The following is a 17022-nucleotide window of genomic DNA, read 5'->3' as shown; positions in this document are numbered from 1 at the left end:
TCTCTGTGAAAATTTGAAGTAGCATTTTTCATTAAACTTTGACAAAACACAAGCCAAGGCTTTTGGAATGGGAAAGACAGAGAGCTTTTCTTTTTCTTTCTTAATCTGTCAGCCTCACTGACCTTGTCATGCCCCACTAACCTTCATGCTCTACTCACTCATATGATTACACAGGATTCTCCCCAGATATTTTTAGTGTAAGGGGGCTGTTGGCAACTATCACCCTGAGCGGCGCACAGCGCTGCCACTCAGGGTCCTATCTGACCTTGTGTCCTGAAGTCCTAAGACAAAAATTAAAATCTCTTAATACCATTTCTGGTCTGACACTCTGCTGTTGATTATTGATTAGTGAAATTAATCTAAAATGTTTGCGTTTCATTGACGCTGTATACGAGGGCTGTCAATAAAGTATAGGTCCTTTTTATTTTTTTCAAAAACTATATGGATTTCATTCATATGTTTTTACGTCAGACATGCTTGAACCCTCGTGCGCATGCGTGAGTTTTTCCACGCCTGTCGGTGACGTCATTTGCCTGTGAGCACTCCTTGTGGGAGGAGTCGTCCAGCCCCTCGTCGGAATTCCTTTGTCTGAGACGTTGCTGAGAGACTGGCGCTTTGTTTGATCAAAATTTTTTCTAAACCTGTGAGACACATTGAAGTGGACACGGTTCGAAAAATTAAGCTGGTTTTCGGTGAAAATTTTAACGGCTGATGAGAGATTTTGAGGTGATACTGTCGCTTTAAGGACTTCCCACGGAGCGAGACGTCGTGCAGCGGTCCCAGGCGCCGTCGTCAGCCTGTTTCAAGCTGAAAACCTCCACATACAAAACATATGAATGAAATCCATATAGTTTTTGAAAAAATAAAAAGGACCTATACTTTATTGACAGCCCTCGTACATGTTTCGAATATACAATAAACTTAGTTGATAGAGAAAAGAATGTACAGAGAGACCATTTAAAATGGGGGACATTCCAGACATTATTATTATTATTATTATTTATTTTTTTTTTTTTACATATTTCCCCTGCATAATTTTCAATTTGAAAAGTTTGAATTCCCAAGTCTCAATGTCACCATGCTGTTGGCATTCACTTCAAACTGTGAAAAGTTCACATTGTCCTTGTGATTCAGATTTTGATACCCCTCTGTGTTGTCCAAAAAAAAAAAAAGCAGGAAAAGCAGAAACATCCCGATGGCTGACAGAGAGAGGGAAATGAACGCTGCTTTGTCCAATAACGAAGCTTCTGAGCTTTCATTCGAAAGTGACGATTCGGATTTACAGAGGATACATGACAGGAGACGACACACTTTACCCTGCATCTCTTAATTTTTTTTTTCAGTCTGTCGGATTTTGGATCCTAACGTGTGGTGATGCTGGTGTTTGTGTCACAGGACACAGTATGTGGAATGTCTCCACGACCTGTTTGTCAGGCTGCCTGGACATGCAGATGGATTTCTTACATTGGAAAAAAGTCACAATACACTATTTTCAGAAGATAATGGACCATTTTGTAACGTGCCAGAATTGTGAGATAACTTTGAGGAGCTCTGCAACACCAGCTGACGATCGTGTGTGATCAGTGTGTGGTTATTATTCTACAAGCGGGTGACTGCCCTATTCAGTTTTTTTTTGGGGGGGGGGGGTTGTTCTTCTCAGTGGAGCTGGTAGTCTTTATTTTTTTACTTTGAGAATGTCTGTCTTGATGTGAGTCTGTTCTGTAACGGAGCAAGCAAATCTGGCTCACCACATAGTGCATTTATTTGCCACGTGTGCCATGCAGGCTGTGGAGATCCTACAAATTTTATTGGTGTGTCTGTATAACATTTATCCATTCTCTCTCATGCTTATAATAAAGACATGATTATCTTTTCTAAATTTATTTTCTGAGTGTTATGACGTATCTCATTTGTGATTCTGTGTGCAGATATTTTCTGTTAATTTCTGTTTACAGTACCTTTGCCAGTCTCTGAATTTACATGGTTGTTTTATTTTTGGTAGAGAATGTTCCAGCGGAGCTACGTGACCCCTTTTACTGTGACCAGTATGAACAGGAGCACCTTAAACCTCCTGTCGCACGCCTCCTACAGTCCTCAGAGGTCTATTGCCGCACTTACAGCCAGCTAACAGAGGACACTGGAGCCGAGGTGCAACCCAAAGACAACACCACCCTGCTGCAGCTCCTTGCTCAAAGAGGCCTTGTTTCTAAAGACCAGGATGCACCAGTGACTGATGCAGATCTCCGGCATAATCCCATCAAAATGGTAAAAACAAACAAAAATGCTGTGGTGTTTACATGAGAGCTTTCACTCAGTAATTAGGTTCCACATCACTTTGTCAGTTTTTCTTCTTTTTTCGTAGCAGTCTTCACTGATACAAGGCGACATTTGAGCTGTTTGGACTAAAAACTGCTTTTGTTTGCCGATCAGGAGGCCGTCCCTCCCATCTCGCTCTACTGGACTCTACTATCCAGGCATTTGTAGAAAATCAGAGTCCTGTGCCGATTGTTTGCGTAGGTGCTTTGATTCTGTGGATTAAAGGACATCAAAAATATCCCTCACTCATTCAGCCCAGCTCCCATCCTCCACGCTGCACTCCGCATCACGGAGGATGAGTGGTTCCAGCTTTGAAGAGCTGAAGAATCAATGGCGACACACAGGAGCGCTCCTTTAATTTCAGGGTGTGAGCTCTGGATCGTGTGCGTAACAATAGCTAAAGATTTTTGTGAAACTGTATGTACTTTATGGTTTGAGGGAGTATTGTCTCAGTAACATGAATCAAGAGAAACCGGTTTGTCCTCTTGGCATATGACAGAATTTTTTTTTTTCCTCTTGGTATTTATGGCACACAATAAATAGTATGATACTAAAATCTTCAGCCTGAAAACCCACACTGAATTAATTTGCATTCAGACAAGGAATTGTAATGGCTTTTTTTAAAAAAAGAAAAAGAAAAAAACACACTTTACTCCAATTTAAGGGTTCTTCCATACAGTTTTGTTTGTTTGTTTTTTGGTGACAATCCTCTGGTGCATGTCTGCCCGTCAGTATTAAATTCTAGACAAAGAGGTTCCTGGAAATGGGACCCTGTGTGCCAGCTACCACCCAAACAGTCCTCAAAAACATTAACTACTTTATTGCTTTGTCTTTTCACAAAATGCTCAAGTTGATGCACATTCCCACTGGTCAGTAGCGTTGTAGCTAGGACTTTTTTAATTGTCAGAATGGAAGAACCATATGTTTTCCGTGTGATTTGACTGTGAAAGAATCTTTTGTCTGGTAAAGCAGTGTTGAAAATGAACAAAACAGAAGAAAAAACACAAATGGTGCACAAAAACAAAATTGGCGTCAGTTGAATGGAATGAGTTGGGGTGCAGTAAGGATGACGTTGACCAACAACAGTTAATTTGTGTTTCTTGAAGCGTTTTTCAACTTCTGGTTGTATAAGTTTTGTTTTCTGTACAGATGCATTGTCCTACAAAATCACCCTAACCAATATAGAATTAGTTGTTCTTTCCAAATAGCCATTTAAGTTGGAAAATTCCTGTATTCCCTCCCATTGCAATATACAGTTGTGCTCAGAAGTTTACATACCCTGGCAGGATTTATGTTTTTTTTTTTTTTTTTTAGCCATTTTTCAGAGAAATTGAATGCAAGAGAGTAAATACAGTTGTTTGACAATAACTGGTTTCACAGAACCATTAACCATGAGTGGGGGAAAATAGTTTATGATTCATATTCTCTGAAAAATGGCCAAAAAAAAGACGCACAGATCTTGTGTGTTTGTCTAGAATTCCCTTACGGTTCATTCACATACAGGCTTCTTTTGAACACTTGCCGATGTCTCCAGAGATCTGTGAAGAAGTTCCCTTTGTTGTCGGATGGGCATTGTTTTTTTTTTTTTTGGTCGTCTTTGCTGCTCTGTGCTGGCACTAAGCAGATGCAATTAAATGAACTGTACATCTTATTATACATGACAGCAATGTCTCAACCACTGGTGACTAGTCTAGTGCTATCTTGCACTACCCAGTAGGGGTGTCAGGAAAAAATCGATTCACGTCCGAATCGCGACTCTTATTTATTACGATTCTGAATCGGTCCACAATGTCCAAGAATCGATTTTTAAAAAGTTTTTTTTTTTTTTTTTATTTATTTTTTTTACATTTTCTTGCTTACTCGCTGCGTGTACTGTTTGTCAAGCAACGGCTTCTGTACTACAGCGTCCCCGTGAGGCGGGGAGTGGTCCAGCATGCTTCAAACACTCGTGAGCTGCAGTGTTCAGTGGCTGTAGCTTAGCATGGCAGACGAAAAGCTAATTCAGCCAGCACCGTCTTTTCTGAAGGCAAATGTTTGGGTGCATTTTGGATTTTATTATTTGCTGCATAAGAAGGAACTTGACATGACTTATGCAGTGTGCAAAATCTGCAAAATGAAGTACTTCGGAAACACTTCACATCCGCAAGCCCACATGCTACGCTATGACCCGGAGCTAAAAGAGGGGAGCAGTGGTCTCTGCTGACTACTGACCAGCGCTTCGCTAAACTGCCATCCAACTCAGAACGAGCGAAGCAGATAAGTAAATTTACATCTAGAATCACTTGATTAACCTTATAAAGCTGCATTTTCTTAAAGGAGACCTGCATTGAAAAAAATGCAGTCAGATTTTTTGAACAAAAAATGACTTACATTTACACATGAGATCCTTCTGAATGTAGTAAAGTAAATCTGCAAGCCCAGATCTGTCATTCAACGGAGAAATCTTCATTTGAAAATACAAATTTACAGCTAACATTTAGGCCTCCGCAGATTGCCCCTCTCATCATGGACGCTGCCGAGACGTCACGGACGAGACCCTCTCCCAGCATGCATTGCGCCAATTGTAATTTGTGGATTTATGTCAGTTTGCATCTGCACCTTTTTCTTGCCTGATACGGAAGGATCTACTTTTTTAAAACTTCATATTGTCTTGCGGCACGTTTGGTGAGTACACATTTCTTTTATTTGTGCTTGAAAATTATCTTGGGGGACTTTTTCATACGCCCGTTTGATTGAGTTGTGTCGCAGTGAAAATCTACTGTCTTTCGCCTCCGTTACCATCGCGGGATATGGAGGCGAGACCCGCAAAGAATCCGTCATTAAAAATATATAAACCTCTCTCAGCGTCCATGGAGCTCTGGGGCTCCGATTGCCGAGACGTGCGGTGCTGTGGATTTTGAGGCAAGAAGTCTGTCCTTGCAGCAACAGGTGTCACCGACCGCTCCACATCAAAACGGCGAGCGTAGTCTCTGGACTTGTTCCAAGTGTGCTGCAGCTCCATTCAGTAGACAGAGAGGTGATGCCGGTGTTGTGCGCTGAATCTGGCACACCGGCTGCAAAGCAGACACGGGCGGTGTGAGTGGCCCGCGTCGGCGGTTAATGAGCTCGTTAACGAGCCCGCAGACTTAATAAGCGCAGCGGAGGCAGAGAGCAGGAGAGGAAGAACGCCGCCCGCTGTCGATGTCGTTTCTGATCTGAGCACACAGATCTGTATCGCACATTCATTGCAGCTTACTTTTGGATGTTGAAACCAGACGTGTATAAGTAACATTACTAACAGATAAAATCAATTTCAACGCGGGATCGGACTGAAGGCGGGAGCGCATCGTCTTGTCCCTGACGTCATGGAAATGATACGGCTGTACAAACTGTTTTCACGGGCTAAATTTTAGCTGCAAATTTGTCATTTTTAAACGAAGATTTCTCCGCCAAATTACAAATTTGGGCTTACAGATTTATTTTACTGCATTCACAAGGGTCTTATAAATACATATCAGCTATTTCTTTCTGAAATCTGACCACATTTATTTCAATGCAGGTCTACTTTAAACATAAACATTTTTTAAGTAATATAACTTTCTCAGAGCTCTTTGAATCGAAAATTGACTCTGAATCGAATCGTCACCCCAAGAATCGGAATCGAATTGAATCGTGAGTTGTTGTACGATTCACATCCCTACTACCCAGCAATGTCAAAATCATTACAGACAGTTCTGTTGTAGTCAGAATTATACAGTGCCTTAACTTGCTTTCAAAGGTGTCTTTGGGTTCTTGAATTTAGCTGTTTGTGTGCCTCTTTATCTGTGATTTGGCCTGCCAGATCAAGTCATGGACCATCTCTGCTGTAATTCCTGCTCACTAAACTCTTATTTTGGCAGTAACAGTTAATGCTGCATTTGCTTTTTGCTGCTGTGCTATTTAAGCCTTCTTGTCACTGCTTGGCCCTGCGATGCTTTCTGAGCTTGTCTGCCACTGACTGGCACTGTAGCTACAGTGAGGCAGGCTGTGAAAGTGGGTCATGTTGCTGCAGCATTAGAAGGATGGCGCATCAGAGTGGGTCTTGTCCAGTAAATGGTTTTGAAGCAGCAGCAATCTGCTGTAGCACTGTTGATGTCTCTTACTCACTCCACATCTTACATGATTGATGTTCAAAGCATGTAAAGATTGAGCCGGTAAATCCGGGGATGTAGGTTTAGCTGAACCCATAGGAGTAGTTGTACAGGATCTGGACAGAGTACCGGTGACCTCCTGTTTGTTGAACCAAATACTTGATGACCGAGAGACAATGGTTCATAGAGATCAGTCCAGTACTGACTCATTTCCATGAAGAATGTATGTGAACATCCTCCCACAATTTTAGTGATCCTCAAAGAAAAGCCTTGTGAAGTTGCTTCCTCATTGATGGAATCAGGTTTCGTCCATTGCCTCCTTTCTCTGGGCAAACTGTCCCTCTGGTTGTGGCGCCGCCCCCTTTACTACTCAGATTGATGATAGAGATCTATGAAGATTAGCGATAATCTGCTATACAGACTGAACGTCATCATCCACGACTGGATGCCATACTAGAGCCGAGCAGTGCCTCAACATCTGCCAGTCTGTTCCCACAACGGCAGACTAGTTTGATAAATTTGTTAGTGGTAAAAGTGCTGCATCTTTATGATGAATGTCAAACATTCTGTTAATGAGTAAATTGGGCTTTAAAGTCATAATACAGCAGAACCGCAGTGGATCCTGTCAGTTTTGGATCAGAACTGATACTTGGTCTCAGATTGTCCTGATGTGTTTGCAGGTTTCCGATCGGCTTCACTCGACACATTAATTGAAAACTGAGGCAGCAGAGTGTTTCATTGGATCAAAATTAGTTCTTTGTTAATGTTGACTGGGGCGGCACTGTGGGTCAGTGGGTAGCACTGTTGCCTCACACCAAGAGGTTTGTGGGATTGCTTCCCACCTGGGGCCTTTCTGTCTGGAGTGTGTGTGTGTGTTTTCACCATCGTGTTTGTGGGTTCTCTCCGGGTGCTTCAGTTTCCTCCCACTTCCAAAGAATTGGTGACTCTAAATTGACTGTAGAAATGTGAGTGAATGTGAATGAGTTTGACTGTCCATATGTGGCTCTGCAATATAGGCTGGAATCCTGTCCAATATTTACACCGCCTCACGTCCTATGACTTCTGGAGTAGACTCCAGCTCCCCGTGACCCTTGATTGGAGTAAGCACGTGTAGTAAATAATGAATGAATGAATGGATAATGTGGACTGGTAGTAAGATCTGAGCACAGTGTTGCAAGGAGGGGAAAAATGTAAGGCAAAGGCTATACACCCAACCGTTTGGCAGAAAAATATAATGTCTTATCTTATTCGCCCAACCGTGATTGTGTATTTGACACGTTTTGTGCATCTAAACTACATTTTTTTACACCACTGTTTAATGCTCTGTTGCGGCGTATGTTTGACACATTTAATGACTGCAGTCTTTAATTACTGCGAAAACACCGCAATGGATGAAAACAGACAGACTGCATAAAAAAAACAGACAAACTTCATAAGCATTTTGTTAACGATGAAACAGTTTTTGAACAAAATGCTGCTTGTTGGCTGTAAGATGGTGTTAGTTTGTCACAGTTCCCTGGGTGTGATGAGCCAAACAGAACCACTTTAGATCACAGCTCCTCCGCGGGCTGCGAACCCTCCCGCAGCTGGCGAGAAAATATCTGACTTTTTTCCTCTCCCGCGTTGAAACCGGAAGTGAGTTTACAAGCGCGCTCATTGATCAGTTGTGGTTCGGTGTATATGCTCGCGAATTTACTTTATTGACCCAACGGTTGGGCGTATAGCCACTCCGAATATGTCAACAGGTTTTGTATAGAAAGAGAAATTCCACCTCCCACAAATTCAAGTATAGAATTAAAAGTGCATGACAGTGTTGTTTTTGGTGGAAGCTCCTGTGCAAAATCGCCTTCTGGACCCAGAACCTGCTGATTCCCCCCCCCGCTTGCCTCCCCCTGATTTGTCTCTGCAGGAGGCAAATGAGGTTAAGTCATAATTCAGACATAATCAGGTTTTGCCCTCATCATAATCCCACTTGATAATCAACAAGATGCAGTTGCATTCTTTGTTTGGCCCTGATGCCGACCCCATTATCCAAATGTGTAATGATTTCATATTGGTGGGGTTTAAAAGGTCACATCGGTTTGAGGAGTGCTAACTGTTTGCCGGTTGGATATTTCCGAGCAGTTTGGGCACCTGGCCAGGAGCCGCGGAGCAGTGTGGCGGTCAGGCTTGCGTTGAGGTGCATTGTGGGTCATCTGCTTGGTTGTTATGGTGATCTGGCAGGGTTTGTGCTGTGTTCTGGAGCTGCTCCCCTCTCATTAGGGAGACTTGTGATTTAGCTTACTGAGGCTCTCCTCCAATGAGAAATCTGTAACTCCCCGCTGTCTCATTTTACCTCCTTTCACTAACACGTTTTCTTTCATGAATTACTCAGTAGTCTGTCCTCTAAATAGCTTCTGTTCAGCATGACAGTATGGTTAGCCCTTTTTTTGTACATCTGACACAAGGCAGGTTTAGATTTAGGCCTGCGTGATATGAGAAAAACGTGCAATGTGCAATGTCACGGTTCGATATTGCAATGACCATATGACTTTCATTTGTAATAAACCATTGAAGTTCCCCAGTTCCAATGACATGCCACAGTTTGACCAAAAACACTACCAGCTTCCTTTTTTAACTCTGTAAAAAACATTTGACTGTTAAATCTTGCCGCATGGCATGTGCAAATAAAATGATTTTTCCTTATTAATTGCACCTTAGGCAGTCTTGCGATTTGAAAAATCTCAAATATCACAAAAAAGGGTTTTTATGCTTGCCTGATGTGGTTTTTCAGGCAATTCAGAAAAGCCTTATTTCAAAAAACTGCAGGGAAACAGTTTTTTTCCGCTATTACAGATCACAGGGCGTACAGAAAGAATCACATGAAATTGTAAAATACATGATAGTGCAGCAGATAACAGAATATTTACAGAGGAATCCTTCAAATGGTGATACAAGCACCAAATTTGGCAAAAGTACATCTTAGATATTACACTTTTGGGAAAAAAAAAAAAAAAAAGACGAGCCACTTGAATTTTCAATAGGTGGCCATGTAGGGGTCAATTGAAGAATTACATAGGGGTCAAAATATAAAAATGCTCCAGTCATATTGAAAATTATACCACATTATTTGTCTGATTGTAAGGATTTCAAAAAGGTATAGTTTGAACTATCTATGACTGAATTCTATAGAGTTATGGGGTAAAAACAACAAGAATGGTGACAAAGTTCAGTTTTAGTTTGTACAGGAGTCAAAAGTTAGAGTTGCTCCAATTTTGTTCAGAGGTGATGCAAATTATTGGTTCAGTTAATAGGGTTTCAAAAAGGAATAGTTTTCACCATGTATCATGCTTAGTTATCACGTTGCAGGGTAACATATGTCACATGTCATAGAATTCAATGGACATCAACATTATTTGACCTTTACTTTAGAGACCAAGCATTCAGCACAGTCAAAACTATTCCATTCATTAATCCAAGTAGCTCAATCAACAATTTGCACCATTTTTTACTAAAATTGGAGCAACTTTAACTTTTGACCCCTGTACAAACTGAAATTGACCTTTGTCACCATTCTTAAGGTTTTTACCCCATAACTCCATAACATTCAGTCATAGATAGTCCAAACGATACCTTTTAGGAATCTTTATGATCAGACAAATAATGTGGTATAGTTTTCAATATGATTGGAGCATTTTTATGTTTTAACCCCTGTGTAATTCTTCAATTGACCCCTACGTGACCGCCTATTGAAATTCAAGTGGCCTGTCGGTTTTTTCAAAAGAGCAATGTCTAAGGAGAATTTGTGCTGGATTTGGTGCTTGTTTCACCATGTGAAGTATTGTTTCAGTTATTTGCTGCACTATGACATGAATGTGTATGGATGAAGTGAGAGGCTGAGAGCTGCAACTCTGGAATACAAAAAAAAAAACAAAAAAAAAAAACTGGCAATATTTAGCAGGATTTACCGATCCTTTGCTATGACACTTCAAATTCCAGTTCTCACGCAAACCTTGCAAGAATGAAAGAAGAATTGACAAAACCCAGCAGTAGCATAAATCACTCAGTGGAAATGCTGTCATTTTGCAATTTCTATATACACATACAATTCACTCTGAACATAGCACTAAACCTTTGCACAAATTTATAATGGAAACCCAGCAACTATTTTTTGTCTGTTATATGTTACATCTATCAAGGGAGAAAATATTTTAGCCATGTTTGGCTGTTACTAGGTAAAATCTGTTTAACTGATTTTCATGAAATTCATTTGAATGATGGGGAATGGACCACACAACAAATGATTATATTTAAGTTTGGCTCCAAATAAAGGGATGGATGCAGTACTTTTTTTTCCTTTAACATTGCGTAAAGATGTGTTGTGATAAGGAGTTGAGCTACCAATATATAAGCCTGTGTTTGATTCCTAGTCACATTACCTGTCTGTCCTTTGACAAAACGTCTCCTCTGTGTTGTCCCAGTCCATCCAGCTGTAAATGGGTGTCAGCCGTGCATCTTAGGATAAGCACAGCCACCAACAGCCTTTATAGTGTGTGTGTGTGTGTGTTTGTATATAGGACTTACCTCTAATTAAACATTGGGACGTAATGCATTTTCAGTCATTGCCTACCCTGCTGAACCGATTTTTCATGACGCTGTGGGGCATGGGCCAGGGGCTATACATTTAAAGTCTTTTGTGGATGATCCGTCAGATCTGTGAATAAATGAATTTTTATCTTTGACATTGTGAGATGGGGTGTCTTACTTTCTCTTTGTGTCAGTTTCTCAAGGGGAACAAAAGGGTATTAATGCCAACAATGGGTAGATTTCTATTACCATCCAAACTGTCAAATTTCAAGTAGTAATTTGAAAATACATTTGATGGAAATGTGTAGATTTTGTAAAAAATAACTTCAAATATTACAAACCTTTATGTTGCGTGAGGTGGTTTTTCAGGTGATTTCCAAAAAAGAAACAAACACAAACCTTATTTCGCAGAACTATGATGGAGTTTTTCTTTACCACTCTTGCTTTGGGCATTAGTAAGGTTTAGACCTTACTTGTGTGAAGCGCCTTGAGGCAACTCTGTTGTGATTTGGCATTATATAAATGAAAATAAATTGAAATTGAAGCACTTTCTACTGCAGGACACATGATCTACAGAAAATCACATGACATTCTGAAATACATGGTGTGATATGATTGGATGAAATAAGAGATGGAGAGCTTTTTAAACATAACAGATGATGTTATGACAGGACTGTGGGAAAACGATTAACCACAAAATGCCAATATCTAACGGGGCCTACTGATCCATCGCCATGACTATTAGAATGTCAGTTCTCGCGGGAGCCTCACGAGAATGACTATTATCGAGAGATGACAAAACCCAGCAGTGGCATGAATCAGTTGATGGAAATGTCATTTTGCCTTTCTTTTTTTTTCTTTTTTTTTTCTTGTCAGCAGTCTAAAAACGTTGCTAACGTTTGTGCAAATCTACAATGGAAACCCATCTATTGAGGGATCAGCATTTTACAAATGGCTAACGCCCCATTTACAGAGTCCATGACAGATCTGCAATCGATAAATGGCCTCTGCTCGCCTTCACACTCACTGACTCTCGTTGGGGTTGCAGGCTGGTCTCAATGGCTGGGCTCCCTGGTTGGAAAAATTATCCCTCTTGGTCACCATCACTCTCCATCGGTCTCCAACATATGTGGGAGTGTATTGAACTGTTTAAAACACTTGCACAAGTTGTGTGACCAGTTAACAGATACATAGGTCTCATAATCGGTCTTGATAAACTGTCACAGGTCTCATCTCACTCTCTACTTCATCCCATGGGTCGTGATAGACTCCTGACTCTTGCATCAGTGATTGCGATTATTAACATTTTTTTTTTTCACTCACACAATTCAGTTGCAATGCAGGCTTAGTGTAAACGCAAATAATGGATCAAAATGGAGACCAGCCAAGATTCGTGAGAGTTGGCAACATTTCATGATCTTGTAGGTCTTATACAGGTCTCAGTCCAATGTAGACAGGGCATTAGTTGATGTAAGACACCATTTCTCGCAAGTTAATTAAAAAATTATGTTTAATATAAAAATGTTTCATTGTCTATGATTGATTTATTCAGAGGTCTGTATGTGGCTCACCAGTCACACAAGTCTGAGGTGTAGAGTTCATTCGGCTGACCCTGTCCTGTTATGAGAGCAGGTTTGCTTCTGGCTCCAGCACACCCATAGAGCCAGACTCGGTGCTGTCTGACTGGTCTTTCCTCGCATATCCTGTCCCAGCACTGGGTCTGCCCTGTTCAGCACTTTACTTCAGGGCTGAGCACACACTTGCAGACAGGGGTCACATATCCAGCAGCTCTGTCACCAGTCCTCATCCAGCTCACTGTAAGACGTTTGATGAAAAATGTCTGATCGCTAAAATGGAATTTATAAGTAGTAATGGGGATCAGGCTCGGATTTTTTTTAGATAAGGCTCCAAACATGAAACTGTACTTGTCTCATGAGGGGACTGTGTTGCTTGATCTCAAAATATGAAATCTCATGATGTTGTTTGTTTGTTTTTCATTGTTAGTTGTGAGGTGAAAGTTCTGGTTGATTGAATTGAATAGCAAATAAAAATGAGATAAAACTGAAAGATAATGCAGTGACCTTTTTATCACTGAATTGTTGACAGATTAACACTTGCAGATGTGTGTTTGTTCCACAGTTTTAACTTTCTCCTGCTGTAGTTACTTTTAAAAAAAGAAATTCTTACTGAGCACAATTGATGCTGATAACTGAAGAAACTGCATGTTCTGGAATGCAGACTTGTTTTTTTTGTTATCATGTGGCAGATGGTGCCAATCCTGTGGTACCAAGGTGAAGTTTTATCCCTACAGAGGATGTGAGAAGTGGTATACTGCAGTAAATCCAACAAATCTAATGTCACCAATCACAGGTGAACAAGAACTATACTGTAGTTGTTGCTCCCTGCTGGCTGTAAAGCTGGAATAAGGATATCAGTCTCTTTTCCGTAGTGCAAGTCGCATTTATTTAAAAAAGAAAAACCTTCTTGAAGAGGTAAAACACATATGTATGAGTCACACCTTTTTCTGTATTATTATCTCTTTTATTTTTATTTTATTTATTTTTTTTGTCCATTGTTGTAGTGTGCTTTTTATTTTTGGCATTTATTTTGTTTAGTGCTTTGGTTCCTCAGAAAGCCCTATATAACTAGTTATAATTATTATGAAGAATATTGATTAAAAAGGCACAAACATCAACTGTGTAGCAAGTTAAAGAAGTGGGATAAAATGAAGTCTTAATAGGATAAATTACATGAAATAGTAAAAACAGTTTGGAAAACAGTAATTCAGTTAAACCTAACCACAACTCAACAGATGCACAAGTAAATTTGTCTTTACTGTTCTGAAAATACAAGAGGAGAATCTGTGTGTGTGTGTGTGTCTCACTTAATTGGCAAAGCTTCTGGGGAAAACCTGGTCTTGTTAGGAGAGACGGCATCCATCCCACTTTGGATGGAGCAGCTCTCATTTCTAGAAATCTTGCCAATTTTCTTTAATCCTCCAAACCGTGACTATCCAGGGTTGGGACCAGGAAGCAGAGTTGTAGTCTTACACACCTCTCTGCAGCTTCTCTCCCCCTGCCATCCCCTCATTACCCCATCCCTGTAGGGACGGTGCCTGCTCCCAGACCACCAACAACCAGCAAAAATCTATTTAAGCATAAAAATTCAAAAAGAAAAAATAATATAGCACCTTCAACTGCACCACAGACTAAAACAGTTAAATGTGGTCTATTAAACATTAGGTCTCTCTCTTCTAAGTCCCTGTTGGTAAATGATATAATAATTGATCAACATATTGATTTATTCTGCCTTACAGAAACCTGGTTACAGCAGGATGAATATGTTAGTTTAAATGAGTCAACACCCCCGAGTCACACTGTCAGAATGCTCGTAGCACGGGCCGGGGCGGAGGATTAGCAGCAATCTTCCATTCCAGCTTATTAATTAATCAAAAACCCAGACAGAGCTTTAATTCGTTTGAAAGCTTGACTCTTAGTCTTGTCCATCCAAATTGGAAGTCCCCAAAACCAGTTTTATTTGTTATTATCTATCGTCCACCTGGTCGTTACTGTGAGTTTCTCTGTGAATTTTCAGACCTTTTGTCTGACTTAGTGCTTAGCTCAGATAAGATAATTATAGTGGGCGATTTTAACATCCACACAGATGCTGAGAATGACAGCCTCAACACTGCATTTAATCTATTATTAGACTCAATTGGCTTTGCTCAAAATGTAAATGAGTCCACCCACCACTTTAATCATATCTTAGATCTTGTTCTGACTTATGGTATGGAAATAGAAGACTTAACAGTATTCCCTGAAAACTCCCTTCTGTCTGATCATTTCTTAATAACATTTACATTTACTCTGATGGACTACCCAGCAGTGGGGAATAAGTTTCATTACACTAGAAGTCTTTCAGAAAGCGCTGTAACTAGGTTTAAGGATATGATTCCTTCTTTATGTTCTCTAATGCCATATACCAACACAGTGCAGAGTAGCTACCTAAACTCTGTAAGGGAGATAGAGTATCTCATCAATAGTTTTATATCCTCATTGAAGACAACTTTGGATGCTGTAGCTCCTCTGAAAAAGAGAGCTTTAAATCAGAAGTGCCTGACTCCGTGGTATAACTCACAAACTCGTAGCTTAAAGCAGATAACCCATAAGTTGGAGAGGAAATGGCGTCTCACTAATTTAGAAGATCTTCACTTAGCCTGGAAAAAGAGTCTGTTGCTCTATAAAAAAGCCCTCCGTAAAGCTAGGACATCTTTCTACTCATCACTAATTGAAGAAAATAAGAACAACCCCAGGTTTCTTTTCAGCACTGTAGCCAGGCTGACAGAGTCAGAGCTCTATTGAGCTGAGTATTCCATTAACTTTAACTAGTAATGACTTCATGACTTTCTTTGCTAACAAAATTTTAACTATTAGAGAAAAAATTACTCATAACCATCCCAAAGATGTATCGTTATCTTTGGCTGCTTTCAGTGATGCCGGTATTTGGTTAGACTCTTTCTCTCCGAGTTATTTTCATTAGTTACTTCATCCAAACCATCAACATGTTTATTAGACCCCATTCCTACCAGGCTGCTCAAGGAAGCCCTACCATTATTTAATGCTTCGATCTTAAATATGATCAATCTATCTTTGTTAGTTGGCTATGTACCACAGGCTTTTAAGGTGGCAGTAATTAAACCATTACTTAAAAAGCCATCACTTGACCCAGCTATCTTAGCTAATTATAGGCCAATCTCCAACCTTCCTTTTCTCTCAAAAATTCTTGAAAGGGTAGTTGTAAAACAGCTAACTGATCATCTGCAGAGGAATGGTCTATTTGAAGAGTTTCAGTCAGGTTTTAGAATTAATCATAGTACAGAAACAGCATTAGTGAAGGTTACAAATGATCTTCTTATGGCCTCGGACAGTGGACTCATCTCTGTGCTTGTTCTGTTAGACCTCAGTGCTGCTTTTGATACTGTTGACCATAAAATTTTATTACAGAGATTAGAACATGCCATAGGTATTAAAGGCACTGCTCTGCGGTGGTTTGAATCATATTTGTCTAATAGATTACAATTTGTTCATGTAAATGGGGAATCTTCTTCACAGACTAAAGTTAATTATGGAGTTCCACAAGGTTCTGTGCTAGGACCAATTTTATTCACTTTATACATGCTTCCCTTAGGCAGTATTATTAGACGGTATTGTTTAAATTTTCATTGTTACGCAGATGATACCCAGCTTTATCTATCCATGAAGCCAGAGGACACACACCAATTAGCTAAACTGCAGGATTGTCTTACAGACATAAAGACATGGATGACCTCTAATTTCCTGCTTTTAAACTCAGATAAAACTGAAGTTATTGTACTTGGCCCCACAAATCTTAGAAACATGGTGTCTAATCAGATCCTTACTCTGGATGGCATTACCCTGACCTCTAGTAATACTGTGAGAAATCTTGGAGTCATTTTTGATCAGGATATGTCATTCAAAGCGCATATTAATCAAATATGTAGGACTGCTTTTTTGCATTTACGCAATTTCTCTAAAATTAGAAAGGTCTTGTCTCAGAGTGATGCTGAAAAACTAATTCATGCATTTATTTCCTCTAGGCTGGACTATTGTAATTCATTATTATCAGGTTGTCCTAAAAGTTCCCTGAAAAGCCTTCAGTTAATTCAAAATGCTGCAGCTAGAGTACTAACGGGGACTAGAAGGAGAGAGCATATCTCACCCATATTGGCCTTTCTTCATTGGCTTCCTGTTAACTCTAGAATATAACTTAAAATTCTTCTTCTTACTTATAAGGTTTTGAATAATCAGGTCCCATCTTATCTTAGGGACCTCGTAGTACCATATCACCCCAATAGAGCGCTTCGCTCTCAGACTGCAGGCTTACTTGTAGTTCCTAGGGTTTGTAAGAGTAGAATGGGAGGCAGAGCCTTCAGCTTTCAGGCTCCTCTCCTGTGGAACCAGCTCCCAATTCAGATCAGGGAGACAGACACCCTCTCTACTTTTAAGATTAG

General features: G+C 40.2%; 1 protein-coding gene across 4 annotated transcripts in view; it reads left to right on the top strand.

The window, feature by feature from the left end:
• camsap3 (calmodulin regulated spectrin-associated protein family, member 3) overlaps positions 1-17022 on the top strand; it is a 57833-nt gene that overhangs the window by 24071 nt on the left and 16740 nt on the right. For all 4 annotated transcript variants that reach the window (XM_034189470.1, XM_034189473.1, XM_034189471.1 and 1 more), the window contains exon 2: positions 2003-2265. In XM_034189470.1, the coding sequence (XP_034045361.1) occupies positions 2003-2265 (263 nt within the window). The remainder of the gene's footprint in view (positions 1-2002; positions 2266-17022) is intronic.

Source organism: Thalassophryne amazonica, chromosome 16 (genome assembly GCF_902500255.1).
Source record: "Thalassophryne amazonica chromosome 16, fThaAma1.1, whole genome shotgun sequence".
Classification (NCBI taxonomy): Eukaryota; Metazoa; Chordata; class Actinopteri; order Batrachoidiformes; family Batrachoididae; genus Thalassophryne; species Thalassophryne amazonica.
The sequence above is the reverse complement of the archived record's forward strand: the minus strand, read 5'-3'. Positions and strand labels throughout refer to the sequence as shown.